Genomic DNA, 21,988 nt, shown 5'->3' on the forward strand with positions numbered 1-21,988 from the left:
TACGGCATCGTCAATGAACTGTATTAATTACAAGTATATTGTGCATATCATTAACGCATCACGGCGATATATTGTGCACATTTTCCTTTCGTTTACACCATTTCTGTTATTCGAACGCAAGTCCGAAATGAAAAACCGGTTAAAACCGTGTCCGACGGCCCCGACGGGCGACCATGCTCAGTATAGGTTCCCAGTGTCCCTTTCATCACTATAGTTGAATAGATAAACTTAACTTTAACATTTACCACCAGCTTTTCAGTCATGGAATAATGAGTCTAGGTACTCTGGCTATAGCCCAATCCTCATAAGAAGAGGCCTGAGACAGGTTAAGTTTTATTCTGCCTGAGTGCCGTATAATGGCCAATGATAGCAAAGATTGTTTATTATGTGTATATTTTTGTTAATATATAATTCTTAACGACTGTGAAATGGCCTAATTTATTACTTCGGAAGATATCACGATTGTATACCGTGTGCATTATGTGAGGGACTCATGAATATTACAACGGCCACCTCAATGACACTTGCGGGAACTCCTCACTGTGCCATCTCATCGTGAACAAGTAAAAATGCCTCAAAACCTTAACTCGTCTACCTTTTTTCTCATTATCTGACAACTGACACCAAATGTCACTTTACTAGAGACCAATAATTGCGGCGTAATTGTATTTATTTACAAACACTATTTAAATATTAACGAAACCACTAAGTAGTTCAAGAAAATGTTATTTTATTGTTATCCATTGCCCCATTGGCTACACATAATTGTTTGACATGAATGGATGTGTACACTCGAATACTGCAGTTCTCTAGATTAGTAAACATTTTGTCTCCCATAACTATTGGGACCAGAACTGCTGTGAACTTATCTTTTAAAATAGTAAGCGGTCCCGATAATGAACCACCTGACGAAAACCCTCCGCTTATAATCTGCCACGGTTTACTAGGAACGAAAGAAAATTGGAAATATTTAGGGAAAACTATTCACGCTGTGACAAAACGGGTAGTTGTGCGGATAGACTTGAGGAACCACGGGCTCAGTCCGCAAACCAAGTCGCATAAGTACGAGGAGCTGGCTGAAGACGTTCTGCAACTTATGAGCAAGCTGAAGTTGGACAAGGCCAGTCTTATAGGACACAACATGGGTGCCAGGACTGCGATGTCCGTCGCTTTGCTGAAGGTAGCTACACAAAATGAATACGAGTATGACCATCATTTACTTTCAAACTTCTTTCAGTCCTGAGTACTTAAATGGCGTAGACTTGTAAATCAGCAATTTGGGTTATTTCTGCCCTCCCCAGGAAAGTTGATTTTACACGATTTAACAATGTCTTCAAGGCCATGGTACTTTTAAATAGATTAGTTCCAGATATCCTGAAATTAGTTATAATGTGACTGATAGCAATTATAGCGTTCTAATTCTATCCAAAATATATGTTCAGGTTAGCTATAAAACTGTCATCCATAACTAATTTGTGTTTCAGCCGTCGGCAGTAGCCAGTCTCATTGTGTTAGACATGTCACCCGCAACAACAAGCGTGGAATTCACCACACTCTTCCCAAACATCATGAAAGCTATGACCGAAGTTAAATGGAAGGAAAAACGCAAAGTGCACAAAGCTAGAAAGGAGATCAAGGAACAGTTGAAAAGTATCATTAACAATGAAATCATTATGGGGAACGTGTTATCCAACATCAACATTAAACAAGATGGAACTATCGGGTGGACATGCAATCTAGAAACGCTAATTAGACATTTTAAATATATTTCCTCGTTTCCATTCGGCTTAGATAAAGGCATGAAATACTTCGGGCCAACGTTGTTCATCGGCGGACAGTTATCGGAGTATATTCCGTAAGTATATAAAATGTTTTTCTTTTATCTACATAGGTCGGAATTCACATCTGCATAAAGTTTTGTGTCTGATTCGTGATATAAGAAGACAACTATTGGTGTTACATACCACTACGTTACTGGATTACAAACATTTTAATTTTAGATGTTTAACTGAAGACATATGTTTATTTTGCATGATTTAGCGTTCCTTTTTTACCATAATTGTTTTGTAAGTAACATACCTTCTTGTATATGTTAGCTAGAGTGCAGTGGCGTACTGACGATTTGACTCATTGGGTCTTTAAAGGTTTGGCAAATGCGCCCCTGCAACTACATATATGTCTGTTCCAGTGCCGACGACCTGCCAAGGATCAGAGAGCTCTTCCCCCAGGCCGTGGTGAAGTTCATCCCCGGCGCCGGCCACTTCGTCCACAAAGATGAACCCAAGGCCGTGCTGGAGCTCGCCATTGGCTTCCTCAATCATCACAATAATAACTAAGCTTTGTTTGTGTGTATTTGTTACAGAGCTTGTCGGAAGTGCATTTGTGTTATTAACGTAATAAACTAGTAATTCTGACAAGTAATTTCTCATTTTTACCGGTCGTCCGACTCGTCCAGCTGTGGCTAAGCTAACAGTTTTGCTAAGTTGCATTTTTTTGCATGTAGATCCTTGCTGCTTACCACCCCTGGGGACCTAGTCAAGATGACAATCGTTAAATAGAAGACGTCAATCCAAACTTAAATAACGTATGAAAATAGTTACGTGAATTTTCGTAGCAACTGTCATCCCAATACATTTTTTCTCTTCGTTCGCGTTTGTTGATGTACGATTATCATCTTGGCTAGGCCCCCTGAACGGAAATTTACATGAAATTAATATTTAAATACTAGCTTCTGCCTGCGACTTCGTCTGCGTGGGATGATGATGATGATGATTGATAAATATATCTCTTTATCCTATTTCTTTCCCGGGTCTCAAACTATCTCCATACCAGTTTTCATACCTAAATTGGTTCAGCAGCTCTAGTGTGAAGAGGTAAACATACAAACAGCCGGCCTAGCACAGGGGTGGCGCGACAGTATCTCGGGGGCGAGATAGACTACCTGTCCCTCTTTAATAAATACAGTTAGAAACAGGCGGATCTATCCCGTGGGCGATATTCTGTCGCACCCCTCTTATGCTAGGCCTACAGGCAAAGTTACTTTCGCAAAATCTTACCTTCTTAGGTACATATTAATAAAAAGTTTTCTGTAAAAAGGAGCCTCGCTGCGTTCAGTAGAGAAGTCAAAATATTTTCGTAAACAAAACGCTGAAACTTTATTACACTATTCAAACGTCAAATAAAGTAGAAATACTTTGAAAACGATAAAATAATGCTTTGAAAATGTATTAAATATTTTCACAAAATCACATGTGCACCTAATTCGTTTGTTTGCTGAAATGACATGATTCTAAATCCCTCGTTTGACCGGATATGGCATGAAGGTTTTACAAATACTGCGGCACTGTTTCTTCATCTTACACACTCCGATTAGGATCCAATCCCGGTCAGCTGTTGATTTGGCTTACAATGTGTACGGAAAGAACGAGAGTGGCGGATCACCCGTGGTCGTCCTGCATGGATTGCTGGGTTCCAAGAGGTAACTTAATTCCAAATTATTTATTAGTTAAAATTTATTTATTTATTATTATCTTATTTATTAGTAGGTAGATCTTAAATGTATAATTACGCTTCGCCACATGAATAACAAATAACTAGCTAAAGTAAAACGTTAAGCCTTGCGCTCAAGCGCAGCCGAAAACCATCGCTTCTGGACAAAAGGAGGTCTTTGCGACGCGTCGCTGACTTCGTGTCGCTGTTTTCTAATGGTACTTCATAGAAACCATTCGTGTCGCCGCGCAATCGAGAGATGTCGCCGGGTTCCAACTTGTACCTTAATGGTATCGTTCTAACTTGTTATTTATATTCGAAAGGAACTGGGCGAGCATGAGTCAAAAGATCGCAACAACGTGCCGCCGGATGGTCGTAGTTGCTGATATTCGCAACCACGGAGAAAGTCCTCACGACAGTTCACATACCTACCACGAGCTGGCCGCCGATGTGGCCAAGCTGATTGATACCTTGGGTCTGAAGCAAGCTACCGTGATCGGTCATAGCATGGGCGGTCGAACGAGCATGGCCTTAGCACTTACACAGGTATTGGTTTATATTGCTTTTTGTACCTCAGGGAAATAATTTTTCTATAGAACTTTCTATTACGAACGAACCTAAAAGTCTAGTACGTAAGATGACTTCGATGCTCTTGTCCAGTCAATCCAGTTTTGATTCAGTTGCAAATCTAATATCTCCCTTGATCGAGCCTAGTCCGGAAGTAGCCGAACACTTAGAGTATTTTAGCCTCAAATGATATCCCTTTTATTACAGCCAATGAAAGTCCACAGCCTGATCATAGTCGACATCTCACCAGTCTCCACCGCTGGCGTCCTGAATGACTTCTTTCCAGTACTAATAGACAACATGAAAGCCATCGATTTCCAAGGAAAGGCATCTGTAACCGACGCCAGAGCTTTTGCTAAAGAAAAGTTACTGGCCACCGGCTTGTTCAGGGGACCTGGCAGTACCCAATTCATTCTAATGAATATCGGTAAGCGAGGCGACAAGATTGATTGGATGTGCAACTTGGAGGCTCTGAAAAAGCATTTTATGGACATCGCGACTTTTCCGGACGACTTGAAGAACATGCAGTATAAAGGCCCGGTCTTGTTTATTGGGGGTACAAACTCGAACTATTTGCCGTATGTATTATGCAACTTTGTCAATTAATTTAACATGTGTCTAGATGTTCTTTATTCAGAAAGTTGGTGAGGTGATAATTATTTTGTTAAATACGGAGTGGTTGCAGGGTTGACTGAATGCTTTTATATTATTTCAGGACAGGTGATTTAACAGGAATCCAAAAAATATTTCCGAATGCGGAACTCAAGTATGTACAGGGTGTCGGTCATAACGTTCACGCCGAGGATCCAACAAGCTTCTTTAATTATGTCAATGAGTTCCTTACAAAATATAAGTAAAACCATTACCTTCTTTACAGAAGAATTAATTTTATTCACCAATATTTGTACCAATTTTATGTACTACATTTTTTTACCTACTTGAAAATATGAGGGTTACTAGATTAATTAAAACATACCCTGTAAAATTTATAGGCGTTCTTACAGGCATGACGAAGCACGGCCCAGGGTAGGGGATTGTGCGTTCGAAGGGTTATTTGTTCTTCCGCGGCACAGGTTGACGCGTATGTAATTAACATTCATAAGTTGTAATAGACTCCTACCACACTAAGATTGCACCAACCTGTCAGTGATGCATACCTACATAAAGAAGAGAAAAGAGCGTACTCCCATCTTGCCAGCCGGGCCGACTACCTTTGCTGGCAACGCACTTACAGTTACTGTGGTCTGAGGTGTCCATGGGTGACGGACATCGTTTGCCATCGCTATACGTCTGCTCATTTGCCTACTATATATAATATTTAAAATAAAGTATCCCAAATGAGCTCCATACCTACTTGAAGTAACATTTGGCATAAAAACTTCTCCGTCAATAACGCCTAGGGTCTTACTCAAAGAGCATAATATATAATCACTACGTCTTACTTAGCTACTCTAGCGCTACTCTGGAGAGATTGGGAACTATTATTTATAGCTGACACCGGGACACTTGCAATGCAACAGTTCTACCATAAGAGATATCACTCCTTTTAAATCCACACTCCATACTCTTGACTTTTACTTTTACCATGTTTTTACAAATGTGAAGTTTGGGAAACGAGCTTCTAGCTTGTCAACTTGTGTATGGAACTAACCTGATACGAGATACCGTTGAAACTATGTCTCAAACCGTTACTTAATGTCACACAAATGTCACTTTTGACATCAATCATGTAATTTTATTAATTTTTTTTCAAAATTCTGTTTACAAAATTATCAGTAAAAATGTTACCCCTCAAACCTAACTCCAGGATCCTGGCATCATTTTTCAAAGCATATCCCGTTATATCTTCACAAATCGTAAGGAAACGGGCGACATTTACTTCAGAAAATTCTGAATCTGTCGATTTGGCTTACGCGTCTTATGAAAGCACTGAATCGGAGAATAATCCACTTCCTCCCTTAGTCATATTACATGGGTTGTTGGGGTCGAAGAACAATTGGAACAGTACGAGCAAGGCTATCCATAGAACAACGGGGCGGAAAGTAATCAGTGTAGATGCCCGTAACCATGGCGACAGCAGGCATTCTTCACAGCATAGCTATGTTCACATGGCTCACGATGTTATGAATCTGCTGAAAAAGTTGGAGCTATCTAAGGTGTCAGTACTAGGACATAGTATGGGGGGCAGGACTGCTATGGTGTTGTCATTGCTTTGTGTAAGTTTTAAAACTTTTTATTACTGTTTAAATGAAGGCTAGAGAACTTTAAAAAATAGTATTTTATTTTATTCACAGGGATTTTAAGTTAGTAAATTGCCTAAATACGGGTATATGTTTGTAGATTAAAATCATATGTTTAACACATTTTCCCTTTATACAGAGAAAACAATAAAGTTAATAATTGCTAATTTAAAAACCCACATGACTACAGTACTTTTTTTGTTTAATGTGCCAAATGATAAATAAAAAGAATGAAAACCAAAAAATTAAAACAGTTTTTTCATAAATTGTAGCCATGTAAATTGTAGTCAATTACAATTGTGTCATTTAGTTGTTTATTGCATTTTGTTAAATTAATAATTATTTTTCTTTTCAGTCTGATCTAGTATCAAGTCTAATAGTAGTAGACATTTCACCAGTGAAGACTAGCCCACAGATAAACACAATGGCAAGCCTATTTGACGCTATGTCCAATGTCTCTGTGCGCCCCGGCATAGCCATGTCCAAAGCTAGGAAAGTAGCTGATGAACAACTCAAGTCAATAACTCCTGATGTCAACTTAAGGAACTTCTTGATAACAAACCTGGTGCAGACGCATACAGGAGCTTATACGTGGAGAGTCAACCTGCCAGCCTTAAAAGAAAACTTTACGGCGCATATTTCTAACTTTCCATCTAGTTTGAAAGGTTTACAGTACTGTGGGCCGACTTTATTTATAGGAGGATCTCTGTCAGACTATATAGGGTAAGATACTTTAAATTTTATAAGCTTTTTACTTAGTAAAATGGTTCAGTACCATACTGTTAAAAAAAAAAGATATCTGTAATCAGAGTGCATTTAACCCTTTATATGGCACTCTTAGATGTAATATTGCAAAAGTGACCAACCTGACATCATCTTTTTGTGTTTTTTATTATGCAGAATTTTTAAGACTAAGGTGATCAGGCTTCAATCTTGTATTTTTTTTGATTCTCCCATAACCACAATTCCCTTATTTCAATTGGTCTATTTTCAGTAAAAATGACCTGCCAGAGATCCAAGAATACTTCCCACTAGCAGAGCTGGTGTTCATAGAAGGCGCCGGACACTGGGTCCACAGCCAGAAGCCGCAGCCCTTCCTGGACACTGTTTGCAAGTTCTTAAAAGAAAAATAATAGTTGCCATTTATAAATATTATAGTACAATTAATTAGATGATATAATTTGTGATTCTGATTAGTTATTACCATTGGAGATTACTTATTTTAGCCATTGTGAATTTGTGATAGTGAAATGTACAAAGTAAATCAGTTTTGTTGTTGTAAATATATTTTTTGTTGTTAACCGTTATATTTATTTTATTTTGAAAATTGTTTGGCAAATCAGATTGATTTTGAAAAAAAAATCCTACACAAACTTTAAAAAAATTTAGTAAAATGAGTTAGAACCCGTCTAAAATAAACTTTGCACAAACTAGCACCAATAGAAATTTCACATTTATGATGACTTTGCCACACTTTGTCATTTGAAATGACATCCATAGTTTGCCTGGTCCGAGAGTTTGAAAAGTGGAGTATAGTACATACAGCTACAGCCACTTTTTTTTTTATACCACGACGGTGTCAAACAAGCATACGGCACGCCTGATGTTAAGCAGTCACCGTAGCCTATGGACGCCTGCAACTCCAGATATGTTACATGTAAATATTTGGCAAAACAGTTATTTTCATGTTATGTCATTGTCTATGCAACAATATTTTAAATTCTAACCACATTTCCGATAACAAAGTTGCACTCATCGAAAACCACATATTATCGTTGGTACATTGTGGTTGTGCGCTCCCAAACATGTTGCACCCCTCACAACTAGCCACCACTATAAAACAAGCCCCAGAAGCTGAGCACACCATTCCCACTTCACACTTCGTGAAGTGAGCACCAACGTTCATTTGTTTTTAATAAAAACAATGGCCAACGTAGTGAACAGTTTGAAGCTGCTGTTCGACCGGCCCAATGAGCCGCTCATCACGCCGAAGGGGGAAAATAATGCTGTGTTCCAGCTTACGGAGCAGGTTCTGGTAAGTAGCTCCATTTATATTATCTTTGCCCGCTACTTGGTGGTCTGTTGTAATTAACTGCCCTTAGCTTTCTATCTACACATATGCCAAATTTAATCAAAATCGGTTCAGTAGTTAATCGGTGCAAAGATAACGGCCTGTCCTTGTTAGTTTCACATTTGTATCAGAAAAGATTAATTAATTGCATATCTAAGACAAATTAGTGATTCAAATTTGCGCTATAAATATACTGCACCATGTTGTCTGGTCACTGGATTTATCATTACTTATTTATCTCTTCTTCCACGCGTTGTCCCGGTATATTTCCAAGGCTCATGGGAGCCTGGGGTCCGCTTGACAACTAATCCCAAGATTTGGCGTAGGCACTAGTTTTTAAGAAAGCGACTGCCATCTGACCTTCCAACCCAGAGGGTAAAACTAGGCCTTGTGGGGATTAGTCCGGTTTCCTCACGATGTTTTCCTTCACCGAAAAGCGACTGGTAAATATCAAATGATATTTCGTACATTAGTTTCGAAAAACTCATTGGTCGAGCCGGGGTTTGATTGAACCCGCGAACAGCGCTTCATTTTCACCTTTTATTTATCTATCAAACGTTAATTCTTCACAAATATAGTAACCGCCTTGGACTAATAATATCTTTACTCTATGGTAACCGCATACCATACACGTACATACGGATCCGTACAGCGACATCTACATCAGTTATCAAAATAGTAGGCACGATTTTTTCTTCGATTTTGGTAGTAGCACAGAGAATTTGAAATAAAGGTGGATTATCAAAGTAAACTTTGGTAGCCACAGTAAATTTACTGCTACCTTACAACACATGATTAAAACTTTTAGAACACCATTTGACTTTGATCCTTATTCTTTCACTGATATGTGTTAAATTTGTTAAGAATCAGAAAGTGGTGCCATCTACTTAGAGCATAGGCGCCATGACTGCATGGCGCCATCGCTCGAAAAGATGCCGCTTTTTTAGCGATGCGATTTATTTCAAATTCTTTTCGGTAGTAGAGTAAAACACTTTATTTTACAAAACGAAAAAAAACAGGAAAATACACAACTCTTTTGACTCTACATCTCTTAACTATAAATCGTCGTGACTTCAAATCAAACCCGGTCTCGCATCAACATACTTTCTTGTAGTTACCTGCGAAATATATCATTTGATATTTGAAATTCTTTTTTTAGGGTTCCGTACCCAAAGGGTCAAACGGGGCCCTAATACTGAGACTCCGCTGTCCGTCCGTCTGTCACCAGGCTGTATATCATGCACCGTGATAGTTAGCCAATTGAAATTTCTACAGATTATGTATTTCTGTTGCCGCTATAGCAACAAGTACTAAAAACAGAATAAAATAAATATTTCTTTCCAATCTCGTGGTTCTCATCCAATCCGGTGACCGTTTTCATAGATAATGGTACCGTGGTACGGAACCCTTCCTGTGCGAGTCCGACTCGCACTTGGCCGGTTTTTTTCTGTGTAAAATATCGCGATGAAATCAGCCGAGTCTCTAAAAAGCCTAGTTTCCATTCTTGGGTACTTACTTGGGGACTTAGTGAGCCGTGACAACCCTAAGAAAATGCTGTTGACTTTGAAATTCTAGCCCGATGAATACTCCGCCAACGGCATCGAGCTAAATAACCGCTTCGGCGAGGATGCCTCCGAAAAGATTCCCGTCAAGCAACTCAGCCAGGTCCCGCAATTCAACAAAGCGAGGCAGCTGCCCGTGGACTCGGACTTCTCGCTCTTCATCCCCTTACACCAGGAGTACGCCACTGAAGTCATCGACGCGCTGATGCGTGAGTAACGTAAAAGGCTGAGGCCAAATTTCCTCATCTATTTACCTCTTTGTCGGTTTAATATGCAAAAACCCTCTGAATCTGAAAATATTATGTGCCAACTATGGTCTTTGGGGTCCTGCCAAATTCAAAATCGTTCTAGTTCGCTGGGTTCTTCAGTCTAGGGTCTACGAGTATACGAACTTATGTTAAATACTTATCTAAATACTGTGGGGTTTTGATTTTCATCAACAACTCTATGCAAAAATAAAAAGTACAAATGGATTTTCAAGTTATTATATTAAAAAATAATATAAATATTTTTTCAGGTGTTCCTGAGAACCAACTGCAGGATTTCCTGTCTACCTGCATCTTTGCGCGCGGCAACTTGAACCCCCAGCTGTTCAACTACTGCTTCTCTGTAGCACTCATGCACAGGTAAATATCCAGCAGTAGGTGAAAATGATAAATCATATTTTGTTTTTTTTTTTAGACCATTTACATTCAAAAGAATAACTAATAAGGTGTTTTATTTAGGCTCATGAAGTAAAGTTACATATTTTACTACCATCTTTATATTTAAACCAAAAATACACTCATAGCATAGCAATGAAAATACACTTTGCACTTTGTATTGAAATTCGAATAAAGTCTATACCCATTGTTGTTGCTTTTGACAATATGATGTTGATGATTTGACTACAAATCCAACATCCACATTGCGAAACATTGTAAATACCAGACCAAAGTAGATAATAAATATAATCATTCATTTTCAAGCTTCCCATTTATACTATTATTTAAGTAGCAAAATTCTTTGTAAATCTCTAATCTACAAGTACATAATATTATTTACAAAATTCCAATATCTAAAATCAGTATCCAATGTACAACATTAAACTATAATATTATTAGATATATCACATTGTTACAGGCGTGACACTAGAAATGTCCCCATCCAGAACTTTGCAGAAACCTTCCCCTCTAAGTTCTTGGACTCCAAAGTGTTCTCTCAAGCGCGTGAAGTTGCGAGAGTCACTCCAGGAACCGGAGCTGCCGTAAGTATTTAGTAGTTGTGTACTATTTCTCCTTCTTCTCTTTCCCTTTGCCCCCACAGCAGTTATCACACACCTTGTCACCTTCAGTGCATAACACCGGCTTGTAATTAGGAGTCCATGGCCCCAAGCTGGAGTTTGAATAGAAATCCATGGGATATGTACCATCATCTTTCAGCCATTTACTGTTTCCTAGTGACACTGAAAACTCATAAGGTGTCAACAGGGGTCTCGGGAATGCAGTGCCCCAATCAATGGACAATCGCGGACATGCCACTTGCACAAAGGCATCAAGGTTAAATAAGGATATTTTACTAGGAAAAATCTCAGATAACAAGATTTTTACATATTTCTTATCAGCATTTTTAATTTGCTTTTCTAGATTGCTTAAAACTTTTGTACTCCCTTGCCGCCCAAGCGTCCCTAAAATGAGACCAAAATTACCAGCATTTTCCGCTACTCTCACTTGATTTTGCCTGTTCTCTTGCATTAAGTTATGTTCATATAACTCTGACGTGAATTTCTTTTCATAAGGATCATATTTAAAGGATGGAATACTGGGATTGGCTATCATAATTGCTTCCAAGTGGAATCTCCCATCACCAAGATATATTATGTACTCTGACTCAACTTTTGGTGCAGTGCATCCTAAAATTTCTCCCGGAGACAATGGTCTGCATTGTGGAACTGTCACAATGTATTCTTCTGAACGAAGAGTTTTAGCAATGGCATGTAGTGTAGTGACGAACTGAATTGTGCTAACTATAGCTAGGTGTGATCTTTTAGGGAAGTTCAATTTGATTGTGTCTATAAAGTGTGATGGGTCAATCTTGATGTCCACAAATATGTAGAGAACCTTAACATCAGTGGTTTGATCAATGGGTATGAGACAGGAGTGTCCGTAGTGCACGAGCAGGTCGACGCCGAGCGCGGCCGCGGTGAAGTCGTCGATGCAGCACGCCCCATACGTCACATCACCCATTATTAATGTGTCAGCCTCTGTGAATGTCTCAATGATGTCACACAAAGTTGTTGCGAACATCGTCAACCCTGAAAAATACAAGAAGACCGTTAACATCTGTTTTAAAACCTTTGGAACTATGAATAAACCAGTAGTAGATTACATACCTTCTGGCAATTGAAGAGCTACCCTTTTAGCAGCAACCGATCTTATTCTCCATATTGTCTTATGAATTTCGAAGTTATAGTTCTGAGGCAACGATTCACATGCCCTATTCAATAATGGATCATTTAATAACTCTTCAGGAATTTTATTCAGAGATCGAACGTTCGGTTTGAAAGTCTTTCTCTGTCCTTCTGGCTTTGCCCGCACTACGACCACGCCTGGGTTTTGGAGTAGGTCTTCCATTGCTTCTTAGGTTGCTGATAAGCTACGCTAAATGCTCAAAATATTCCAGGTTATATTTTTGTAAAAATATAAACACGCGCGCTAAGAACTCGGTCATCGATAGGTGGCCTACGTGACTTTTGCACTTTTTGCGTTCCATTCCATGATATCAACTTAGCATTGTCAATCTTGTCTTGAGCAATCATGTCGTTAAATAGTTTCTATTTTTAATATTCAGACATATTCAACGGATTTCAATTCAATTTAATTACTTATTTCCATGCTAGTAGTAATGACTTAAATATAAATTGATTTAATTTATATCTTAAAATAAATCGTTTACTTCGTGGAACGGAACAAAACATTGACAGCTGTCATCTGAATGACATCACATTCCGTTTCAACCATACGCTGTTTAATCTTGTCGCGTTCCGTTTCAGCGTAATCCCATTATCATTCCACGAGACTACACCGCTACTGACTTGGAAGAAGAACACCGTCTGGCCTATTTCCGTGAAGATATTGGCGTGAACCTTCATCACTGGCATTGGCACTTGGTGTACCCGTTCACTGCCAGCGACAGAGCCATCGTCGCTAAGGACCGTCGTGGCGAGCTGTTCTTCTACATGCACCAGCAAATAATCGCGCGGTACGTAAAATTCTAAATCATTAATTTAATATTTTAAATATTTACCATGCTAAACAAATGGTTTTATGTGTAGTTACAATGGAGAACGGTTAAACAATGCGCTGAAGCGAGTGAAGAAATTCAACAACTGGCGTGAGCCTATCCCTGAGGCGTATTACCCTAAGCTTGACAGCTTGACTTCATCGCGCGGATGGCCCCCACGGCAGTCAGGCATGCGCTGGCAAAGCGTGAACCGTCCGGCTGACGGCATCAACGTCACCCTCGAGACGATGGAAAAGCAGAGGAGGGCTCTTGAAGAAGCTATTGCCTCTGGACGTGTTCAATTAGTAAGTTTTATTATCCGAAGTTATATATTTATAGTACACTTTTAAATAACTGTGGAAAAATCTAATCATTTTAAAGAGCAGGGCATATCAGTTTATAACTGTTTTACCCTAATTTCAGGTTCACCCTAACCTAATCGGTCTAGTTACCAGTGCTCATCAGTTTTCCGTTCTTATTTCTTGTATGTGTAGGCCAACGGCGGCACCATGCCACTGGACATCGATACGCTGGGCAACATGGTGGAGGCGAGCATCCTGTCGCCCAACCCGCAGCTGTACGGCTCCGTGCACAACAACGGCCATATCTTCTCTGCCTACGTGCATGACCCTGAACACCGTTATCTGGTAACATTGGTCATATTATCCGTCTGGCGGGGTCTTTAATGACATAGGATAAAGGAACGTATTCATTTCGGGGTCAGTTTTAAAACGCTCCCGTACTCCAAAAGGCTTGGTAGTTGATATTGAGACCACAAGATACCATGCGTTAGAGACGCGTGAAGTGTTTAACGAGAGGTAGAACTTTTTTCCCTGCCAGTTGTAAAACTCGGTTTTTTTGGGAGTTGCTTCAAAAGACAGTAAATTAATCTTTTTCTTTACGCAGGAATCGTTCAGCACAATCGCTGATGAGGCAACGACGATGCGCGACCCGTTCTTCTACCGCTGGCACGCGTGGATCGACGATCTGTTCCAATCTCACAAGGAGTCCTCGTTCGTGGCGCGTTATACTCGTTCTGAGGTACAAGTCCATCATTCACCGTGACAACCAGATTCATAATCTTCTAAACACACATAAGCAGATAACACAGAAAAACACAGATAAGCAGATTAGGTTGGTTGCACCAAATTAGCTGTCATCAAGTAAAATTGTTCGCAATATTTTATTGTATGGGATTTTTCTGTAGTTCACTGCTAATTAAGATATTGTAATTAAATGTCAATTGGGTTTTGATGCAATTGGCTCTCATAACAATAGATACTTTTTATCTAGCAAATAGCTACCTTAATTCTTCTCTTACACAACTGAAAGCAGAAACGTCAATTACTCTATCATCGATAGATGCCGCGCTCTCCAGGATTTATTTATCAAGTGTTAGCGTCAGTCTGTTCTCCAAGATCCGCCATGCCCATACTACACGCTCAATAAAATACATGTCGTTATCCTGGATACCGGCGTGTTCCTAGCATTCGCCAAAGAAATAGATGAACTGTGTATCATCATCTTCTTCTTCTGTAACTACTTCGAAGTTGTTGCTTGGTTAACCTACACGTAACTTTTCCAGCTTGAGAACCCCGGCGTGACAGTGACTTCAGCCATGATCCAGAGCCAAGGTGGGCAGCCAAACACGCTGAACACGTTTTGGATGCAAAGTGACGTGGACCTCTCGCGCGGCCTCGACTTCTCCAACCGCGCGCCCGTGTTCGCGCGCTTCACGCATCTCAACCACCGCCCGTTCCAATATGTGTAAGTAGAACCCAAGCGTAAGACGTCAGCCATGATCCAGAGCCAAGGCGGGCAGCCCAACACGATGAACACGTTCTGGATGCGGAGCGACGTGGACCTTTAGCGTAGCCTCGACTTCTTCAACCACGGGCTTCACGCGTCTCTCGACTACCTCCTTGACCTCTTGCTGCGTACATATGTAGGATCACTACCGCCTAGGCTAGGAAGCTGTTAAAACCTTAAACCATCACCCCAATTTCAATTCAATTCTTCTTTTATGTCAATTAACCATATGAAACAGACTTGAAAAAAACCCTTAGATGAAAAGTCTTTGAAAATCGATTTTTTTATTTGTTTCTTTTCATTACCTACAAATTACAATGACATGAGGTATATTGCCTAATACGACTTGTATTTAAAAAACCCCCTCTCTATTGGTGATGAAGTGAATTCATTATATCAGGGATTCCCAAATTGTTTTATGTTATGTCACTTTCTGTTTGTTTGCAGCATCAATGTGAACAACACGGGCTCGGCGCGGCGCACCACGGTGCGCATCTTCCTGACGCCCAAGTTCGACGAACGCAACCTGCCCTGGAACCTCAACGACCAGCGCAAGATGTTCATCGAGATGGACCGCTTCGTCGTGCCTTGTACGTACCTTACTTCCTGACATGTATAATATTGAGCGTTCGGGATAAATAGGAACCTAAATTCACTGTATTTCCGTAGAAAGTGACTTACACCATAACTGAGTGTATTTCGGGTCGTTTCGTGCATTGATAAAAAAATGGAGTTCTCTGCATAACTATGGACACTATGTCCATATTAGAATCGCTTAGGTGCTGACAATGATTTATTGCCTAGTCCCTCGTGTATCTCGATTTTTGTCACACAGACATAGCGATTGCAATTTTCGAATTTCCATATACGCTGTAGCCACCATGCTACTCATCAACTACAATCTCACTATGTAATTTATTTTTGCAGTGAACGCTGGCCAGAACACCATCACCCGCCAATCCACCCAGTCCTCCGTGACCATTCCGTTCGAGCAGACCTTCCGTGACCTGAGCATCCAGGGCGATGACCCGCGGCGCAACGACCTGGCCACCTTCAACTACTGCGGCTGCGGCTGGCCGCAGCACATGCTGGTGCCCAAGGGGACTGAGGGCGGCGCGCAGTACCAGCTCTTCGTCATGTGCTCCAACTATGATCTGGACAGGGTGAGTGAATAAATTGAATGAACCATTCCAGGAGACGTTCCGTGATCTCAGCATCCAGGGTTCGACTATCTTGCGCCTAATTTTAAAAGCCGGTACTACACCTATCCGGTTCGAAGGACCAATTTTAAAATCGATTATGACGATTATATTCGGTATTAGGCGGGTCCAAACAGAGCGAGCATATGCGTGAGACAATTTTCTCGCGCAAAATACGGCCGGTGTAAACGTGCCTCGGCCGTTTTGTGCGCGAGCAAATTGCCTCGCGGGTATGCTCGCTCTGTGTGGATCCGCCTAATAAATATTTTCGCTATACAAGGACTTGCTCGCAAACGCTAACTCTGTCTCGCTCTCACACCAGTAGAAGTGCAGAAACTGCATAAATGATGATACTTGCTAGATAAGTATACAGTACTTGTAAGAGGTAGTAAACTTAGTTTTGTTACAAACTTATTTATAAAACGGTCATAACTAAAAACACTTCGAAAAACCATAACCATTTAAGACTTTTATCTTATTCTCTTATTTAATTCCAGGTGGACCAACCCGACGGCACCGAGCTGTCCTGCGACCAGGCCTCCAGCTTCTGCGGCCTGAAGGACCGGCTGTTCCCCGACAAGCGCGCCATGGGCTTCCCCTTCGACCGGCCCTCGGCCTCCGCCAGCAGCATCACCGACTTTATACTCGACAACATGGCGCTCACTGATGTCACCATTCGGCTGCAGAACGTTACAGAGATGAACCCGAGGAACCCAAAAAATTAAACTGCCGAGGTGTAAAGGATCGACCACATGCGAATTTAACGCAGTGTATAACTACGCAGTGACGTTCTTAATTAATTTTGCTTGGTAAACATCTTGTGAGCAGGTCTATAACCGCGAAAATCGAAGTTCGTCAATTGCGGGCATTTTTCTCTGTCACTCTAATTACGTCTAAGTGAGAGTGAAAGATCCCAGCAATTGCCACTCACGTTAAATATTTGTATGCCTCATAATATGGCCAAAAGTGGAGCACTTAATTATCTGTATGTAACACTACCTGCTTTTCGACAAATAAATGCATTTAATTGAATTGCGAATTTCCGCTTTCGCGGTAGGATCCCAACAGTTCGGCCGATCTTTAAAGTACAGTTAAAATATATTTGAAGAAAATGGCAAGTGAAATGGTTACCGATGCTAGTGTACATACACTAAATATAGTTAAGAGCATAATATTAAAAAACAAGAGGCTGGTAGACTAGTATTGTTATTGTTGTAACTAATTTTAAGTATTACATAAATAATAGTAAGTAAACCCGTTTGTAGCGTAAGAACAAGTATAATAAAGCAAAGCAAAAATTACTTATATTTTGGTTTCATATTCTATAGGGGCCTAGCCAAGATGACAACCGTTAGCAGAAAACGAAATGAAACTACTCAATACATCTCTCTCCTTCGATATTAGGTGTGATAAGCGTGGATAGAGCGGTTAGTTTCACTGCGAACGATTTACCATCTCGGCTAGGCCCCCAGTACCTAGTTAGTGAACGTACCCCCCCAAGTACAGTACGGTCACGTCTGAAAATATCGATACGAAAAAAGTGCCAAAAATATGTATACACGACTTTATTGCTCATATATTAAGGTAGTATTTACATATTTTTGGCACATTTTTCCGTACTGATATTTTCAGACGTGACTGTACTACCGCACGCACTCATTAACAAAATAAATTTAGTCAAGAAAGTCTACTAGTTGCCAGTTGAGTCAACTTAATATGAAATGAAAAACAATTACTTTGTAATACTTTTATTTATTCTCAAGTAGTGCTATTCTATTCACTACTTAAACTGAGTCATACAGCGTTCCTTGACAGGGGTTATTCTATGGTTCATTTGCAACAATTTAAGTTCAGTCAACCATGGGTCAAAACTCATTGGTGTTCATGTTATATGAGCACTTTACAAAATTTTACAAAAAAAGTCAGTCACAAGTTTTTATTGACACTTAACATACTATGACATACATAGTATGACACTTTGCATAAAAAATACAGAAATGAGACTTCCTCAGCTTTCTAAATAAGGACAAATGTTGACATTTCAACAAAGTTAATTCCAGGTGGACCAACCCGACGGCACCGAGCTGTCCTGCGACCAGGCCACTCACAAAGCTTACTACCCTACCCCCCCCCTTTACCCACCTTTACCCTTTAGTTGACTAGCTTTTAAAGTTGTAGTAGTTTGTTATACATTCACAGTCGAAATTGGATTTATCTGTCCACAAATTTTTCTTCAGGTACTCAGGATCTTCAATTAATTAAAAATCTGCAGAAGTTCGTCCTTCTTGCAGGGTCTCCCTCTTCAACAGTGAGTACTGGTGCATAATGGTATGGATACTGCCGAGCTGAGTGCAGGGTAAGCCATACCTTCCACTGAGACATACCGAGCCGATTAGCCACAATTCCCTATATTCTATATTTCCCTTTCGGAACTTCAAAATTACTTTCTATACTGGTAACATACAATTCATACATGATACATATCACTGCATTTACAAATTCATCCCAAGGACATGGAATGGGATGGCACTGGGCATAATTTTGTTGGTGACAATCTTGGTTTAATCCAGCCAAGTATAATGTTGGATAGCCTTCTATGAGTAAGTAATTGGTCATCCATTTCCTGACTCATCTAGTAACTTCTTGTAGCAGCCCTTAAATCTGTAACAAGATAATACTATTTACATTCTGATAAGGATTAGTATTGAAGATTGAGACAGTAATGTATAAATCAGGCCTATCATTTTGGTATCATGTTGTTATCAAAGTAACACATTTCGGCTCGTGTTTGATATCATCATTACAATACCTATTGATAAAAAGTTGCAAGTACAGGCAGTATTAAAAAAATATATAGATTTGTATAGAAGGTATTTTATCATAGAAAAGTTCCTAAGGGTGTTGTATACGTATTGTTTTTAAAAAGTCGTTTGAAGCAAACAGAATGGCAACAATTTTTTTTTTTCATAAAAGAAGTTAATAGTGTTGTTCTAACACAGACATTATAATATTTAAGTCCCCCAAACAATTGAAAACTATGACATATCAATGACATTTTCGAATATATTGTAGTACTTGCGTTTAGTAGCAAATGTATACTCATAAACACTAATTAATATGTAAAAAGGCTTTAAGGCAAGTGTACCCGCTCGTAGGGACCCTATCAGATAAAAATAGATTATTGATTATCTCCACAAAGGAGTTAATTAGAATATCGGTTTCTTGGAGAAAGTTACTTATAATTTAAAAGCTCAGGAATGCATGAAATTAACGGCTTAAAAACACCTTGTATCATTGGAACTACACAGTCAAAATAATGTTTTTCTCAAGTTGGTACCTATATTTAAAAAAAACATACCTATGAATGTCTGGAAGCAGCTGCAGCAGCATGACAATTCTAGAAACAAAAATGATGGCCAATATTAGCTTCACATCAAAGTAACATAGTTTTAAATCTACTTAATTCCAAATTATATCAGGCCTATCATTTAATATCACGTGTTTATCATATAACACATTTTGGCTCTTGTGTATTTTCATCATTACAAGAAGACTATATACAATCAGTGCATGTGCAATGCCTACGATTCACAGCTACCTAATCTTGTTCTTCGTGTTGATTAGTGTAAAATTATCCATAGAGTTAAGATAAGAAATTATCAGTTGGTTTTGGCTAGTAAAAATGATTTTCGTTTTTTGTAGGTTATGGTTTAGTTTACTTACAAAGTAGCAGTTTTCAAGAGCATTGAAAAAGTTTAAAGTAAACACGCCTAAATAAACATACAGAAGCATATTTGAATTCGATCGACAGTATTTACAGAGCTTTGACTTCCTATCTTATCTACTAGCTGTTGCAAAAACGCTTATCGTAATCATTTATAAAATAATCATAGCTATCGAAAACGTTATGAATACGACTTATCTCATTGTCAAAATTCTCTCAAAATTGAAATAGGGTTACCACGTGCCGAATTTGGGGCACGTGGTTTATAATTTAAAGTATAATAGTATGGATGAATAATACCTGGTAAATGTTACTACTCCTTGAAATTATTTAATTGTTTTTTGTAACATTTTCTTTTAGTGCTATATCTTAAATTTATTTAACAAAATAATGTACAACTACAACTTACCCTACCCGAGCAAACTCCATGTGCCGGCCAGAGCAATGTGACTCAAACAAGTCAAGTCAAGTGAGTGAGTGAGTGAATTGAAATCATGATTGTCATGAAGTGAGTTGAGAAAGATTGAAAAGAATGGAATGAAATGAATGTGTCAAAACCATAGATATCATCGTGGAAGGTAGAGAACAGAACTGTTGCAAAAGTGTCCAGCTGTCAGCTATAAATAATAGTTCCAAATCTCTCCAGAGTAGCGCTAGAGTAGCTAAGACCCTAGGTGTTATTGACGGAGTGAAGTGCGCTGTATATGATTAGATTGTTTTCTCAAGTATTCTAGGTATTGTAGCGCCACCTATTTATGGTTTTTTGATATATTGAGATTTTGTTCTTTGCCTCTACCTTCTATAGATATCAGTATATTCCTGATGGATTCTAAGCCAGCTGTCACCGCAGCCGCACACACACACACACACACACACACACACACGCACGCACGCACATACGCACGCACGCACGCACGCACGCACGCACGCACGCACGCACGCACGCACGCAATGTTCCGATATAGAAAATACGTACCGACTGATATGACTGCAATGCATTTAATCTTCAAAACTATCAAGAAAATATGACTGAGAACCGTCTTCTAAAATTCAAGAGTCAAAATTCAATAACATATGAGGGCAATGATCATGGGTTTGAATCCCGGTAGGAATCATGTGTTTGTTTGTATAATCTACACAGATATTTGTTCCTGCAGTCATGTTTTTTTTAAATGTATTTATCTATATAGATAGTTTGTATATGTCGCCGCGCCGCCTAGCAGATCAATAGTAAAAGCTTTGCTTAATTTGGGGCCAATATTTATTTATTTACTTAATATGTATTTCCTTATTTGTATTTTCGGTTACATAGTGCTGAGGATGAAGAACACATTTATTTACATTAAAATTGCTAATAACCACAAAACACAAACATCATACGCAATGTCGTAAAGATGTATCTGTAGTAACCTTATAAAATCGTAATAAATAATATTTATGCCATTTAAAAGTTGGTAACCTCTGATTCAAGGAAAGTCTGGCATATGACGGTCTTGCTTTGTGCATAGTAGACGGACTTTCCAACTTAACCCAATTTTTATGTGATGAATGGTGGAACGTATAATTACAATCTTTTTTATTTGTATTCAAGAACTTTTATCTTGATGTTCTTTCATTACCATCTCCAATCTTAACAGTTTTTTTTAATAGAATGTTTTTTGTGTCTAAAGTCATCACCGTCTACCGGAAATGTTTTATTTTTCACTTTAGTATAAAATGCAAAAAGTGATTTCACTTCAAATTCTCATGATTGAATCGTGAGAAATATTACAAACGAAGTAAAACGTAGTTTGCCACAATTTTTTTCTTGTTTTAAAGAAGTTACGGAAGATATAAATAATTACTGAAATTAATAGAAAACTACATGAAGTTTATTGTGTGGCATAGACATTAACTACTATAATATTAGTATTCTAGAAATAAAGGCAATATATTTTCAAATCGTCATCGCCATTCCCGTCATCCACCGGGAAAAAATGACAACCGGTGATGATTTCATGAGACGACGATTACTGTCAGTGGCGGATTTACAAATTTTCAAGGTAGGTATAGGCTGAATAGTTTTT

General features: G+C 39.1%; 4 protein-coding genes and 1 long non-coding RNA gene across 5 annotated transcripts; 3 read left to right on the plus strand and 2 right to left on the minus strand.

Annotated features, from left to right (window-relative positions):
- Nucleotides 1-149: 149 nt before the first annotated feature.
- On the plus strand, nt 150-4,938 carry LOC133529326 (uncharacterized). The gene is made up of 7 exons (XM_061867023.1): nt 150-1,180; nt 1,485-1,855; nt 2,189-2,333; nt 3,303-3,478; nt 3,813-4,035; nt 4,264-4,634; nt 4,772-4,938. The coding sequence occupies exons 1-7, from the start codon at nt 779-781 to the stop codon at nt 4,911-4,913; spliced, it is 1,830 nt and encodes a 609-aa protein (XP_061723007.1). The 5' UTR covers nt 150-778; the 3' UTR covers nt 4,914-4,938.
- Nucleotides 4,939-5,662: 724 nt separating this feature from the next.
- On the plus strand, nt 5,663-7,601 carry LOC133529242 (protein ABHD11-like). Its single transcript, XM_061866929.1, has 3 exons — nt 5,663-6,272; nt 6,652-7,019; nt 7,291-7,601. Exons 1-3 carry the CDS (start codon nt 5,838-5,840, stop codon nt 7,427-7,429), a joined length of 942 nt encoding a protein of 313 aa, XP_061722913.1. The 5' UTR covers nt 5,663-5,837; the 3' UTR covers nt 7,430-7,601.
- A 553-nt stretch (nt 7,602-8,154) lies between these two features.
- LOC133529238 (phenoloxidase subunit 2-like) lies at nt 8,155-17,499 on the plus strand. Its single transcript, XM_061866920.1, has 12 exons — nt 8,155-8,331; nt 9,943-10,138; nt 10,447-10,555; nt 11,052-11,175; nt 12,961-13,169; nt 13,243-13,495; nt 13,685-13,837; nt 14,097-14,231; nt 14,776-14,957; nt 15,447-15,589; nt 15,927-16,162; nt 16,696-17,499. The coding sequence occupies exons 1-12, from the start codon at nt 8,221-8,223 to the stop codon at nt 16,921-16,923; spliced, it is 2,079 nt and encodes a 692-aa protein (XP_061722904.1). The 5' UTR covers nt 8,155-8,220; the 3' UTR covers nt 16,924-17,499.
- Nucleotides 10,399-12,680, minus strand: LOC133529239 (2-(3-amino-3-carboxypropyl)histidine synthase subunit 1). Its single transcript, XM_061866921.1, has 2 exons — nt 12,301-12,680; nt 10,399-12,222 (listed from the first exon to the last, which is right to left on the minus strand). The coding sequence occupies exons 1-2, from the start codon at nt 12,539-12,541 to the stop codon at nt 11,198-11,200; spliced, it is 1,266 nt and encodes a 421-aa protein (XP_061722905.1). The 5' UTR covers nt 12,542-12,680; the 3' UTR covers nt 10,399-11,197.
- Nucleotides 17,500-17,930: 431 nt separating the features above from the next.
- On the minus strand, nt 17,931-20,466 carry LOC133529249 (uncharacterized). The gene is made up of 3 exons (XR_009801109.1): nt 20,337-20,466; nt 19,557-19,595; nt 17,931-18,859 (listed from the first exon to the last, which is right to left on the minus strand). It is a non-coding gene; the product is annotated as an uncharacterized LOC133529249 (long non-coding RNA).
- Between the last annotated feature and the right edge of the window lie 1,522 nt (nt 20,467-21,988).

Source organism: Cydia pomonella, chromosome 20 (assembly GCF_033807575.1).
Source record: "Cydia pomonella isolate Wapato2018A chromosome 20, ilCydPomo1, whole genome shotgun sequence".
Taxonomy (NCBI): domain Eukaryota; kingdom Metazoa; phylum Arthropoda; class Insecta; order Lepidoptera; family Tortricidae; genus Cydia; species Cydia pomonella.

What these genes read in the sequence shown, in the direction of transcription:
- LOC133529239 (XM_061866921.1), bottom strand. Translation starts at nt 12,541, where the DNA reads ATGGAAGACCTACTCCAAAACCCAGGCGTGGTCGTAGTGCGGGCAAAG. An exon ending in AGCTCTTCAATTGCCAGAAG is followed by an intron (nt 12,223 to 12,300) that starts GTATGTAATCTA and finishes TGTATTTTTCAG; the next exon opens with GGTTGACGATGTTCGCAACA.
- LOC133529242 (XM_061866929.1), top strand. Translation starts at nt 5,838, where the DNA reads ATGTTACCCCTCAAACCTAACTCCAGGATCCTGGCATCATTTTTCAAA. An exon ending in TGGTGTTGTCATTGCTTTGT is followed by an intron (nt 6,273 to 6,651) that starts GTAAGTTTTAAA and finishes TTTTCTTTTCAG; the next exon opens with TCTGATCTAGTATCAAGTCT. An exon ending in TCTCTGTCAGACTATATAGG is followed by an intron (nt 7,020 to 7,290) that starts GTAAGATACTTT and finishes GTCTATTTTCAG; the next exon opens with TAAAAATGACCTGCCAGAGA.
- LOC133529238 (XM_061866920.1), top strand. Translation starts at nt 8,221, where the DNA reads ATGGCCAACGTAGTGAACAGTTTGAAGCTGCTGTTCGACCGGCCCAAT. An exon ending in CGCGTTATACTCGTTCTGAG is followed by an intron (nt 14,232 to 14,775) that starts GTACAAGTCCAT and finishes TAACTTTTCCAG; the next exon opens with CTTGAGAACCCCGGCGTGAC. An exon ending in CCAACTATGATCTGGACAGG is followed by an intron (nt 16,163 to 16,695) that starts GTGAGTGAATAA and finishes ATTTAATTCCAG; the next exon opens with GTGGACCAACCCGACGGCAC.
- LOC133529326 (XM_061867023.1), top strand. Translation starts at nt 779, where the DNA reads ATGGATGTGTACACTCGAATACTGCAGTTCTCTAGATTAGTAAACATT. An exon ending in GGATTGCTGGGTTCCAAGAG is followed by an intron (nt 3,479 to 3,812) that starts GTAACTTAATTC and finishes TATATTCGAAAG; the next exon opens with GAACTGGGCGAGCATGAGTC. An exon ending in TGGCCTTAGCACTTACACAG is followed by an intron (nt 4,036 to 4,263) that starts GTATTGGTTTAT and finishes CTTTTATTACAG; the next exon opens with CCAATGAAAGTCCACAGCCT.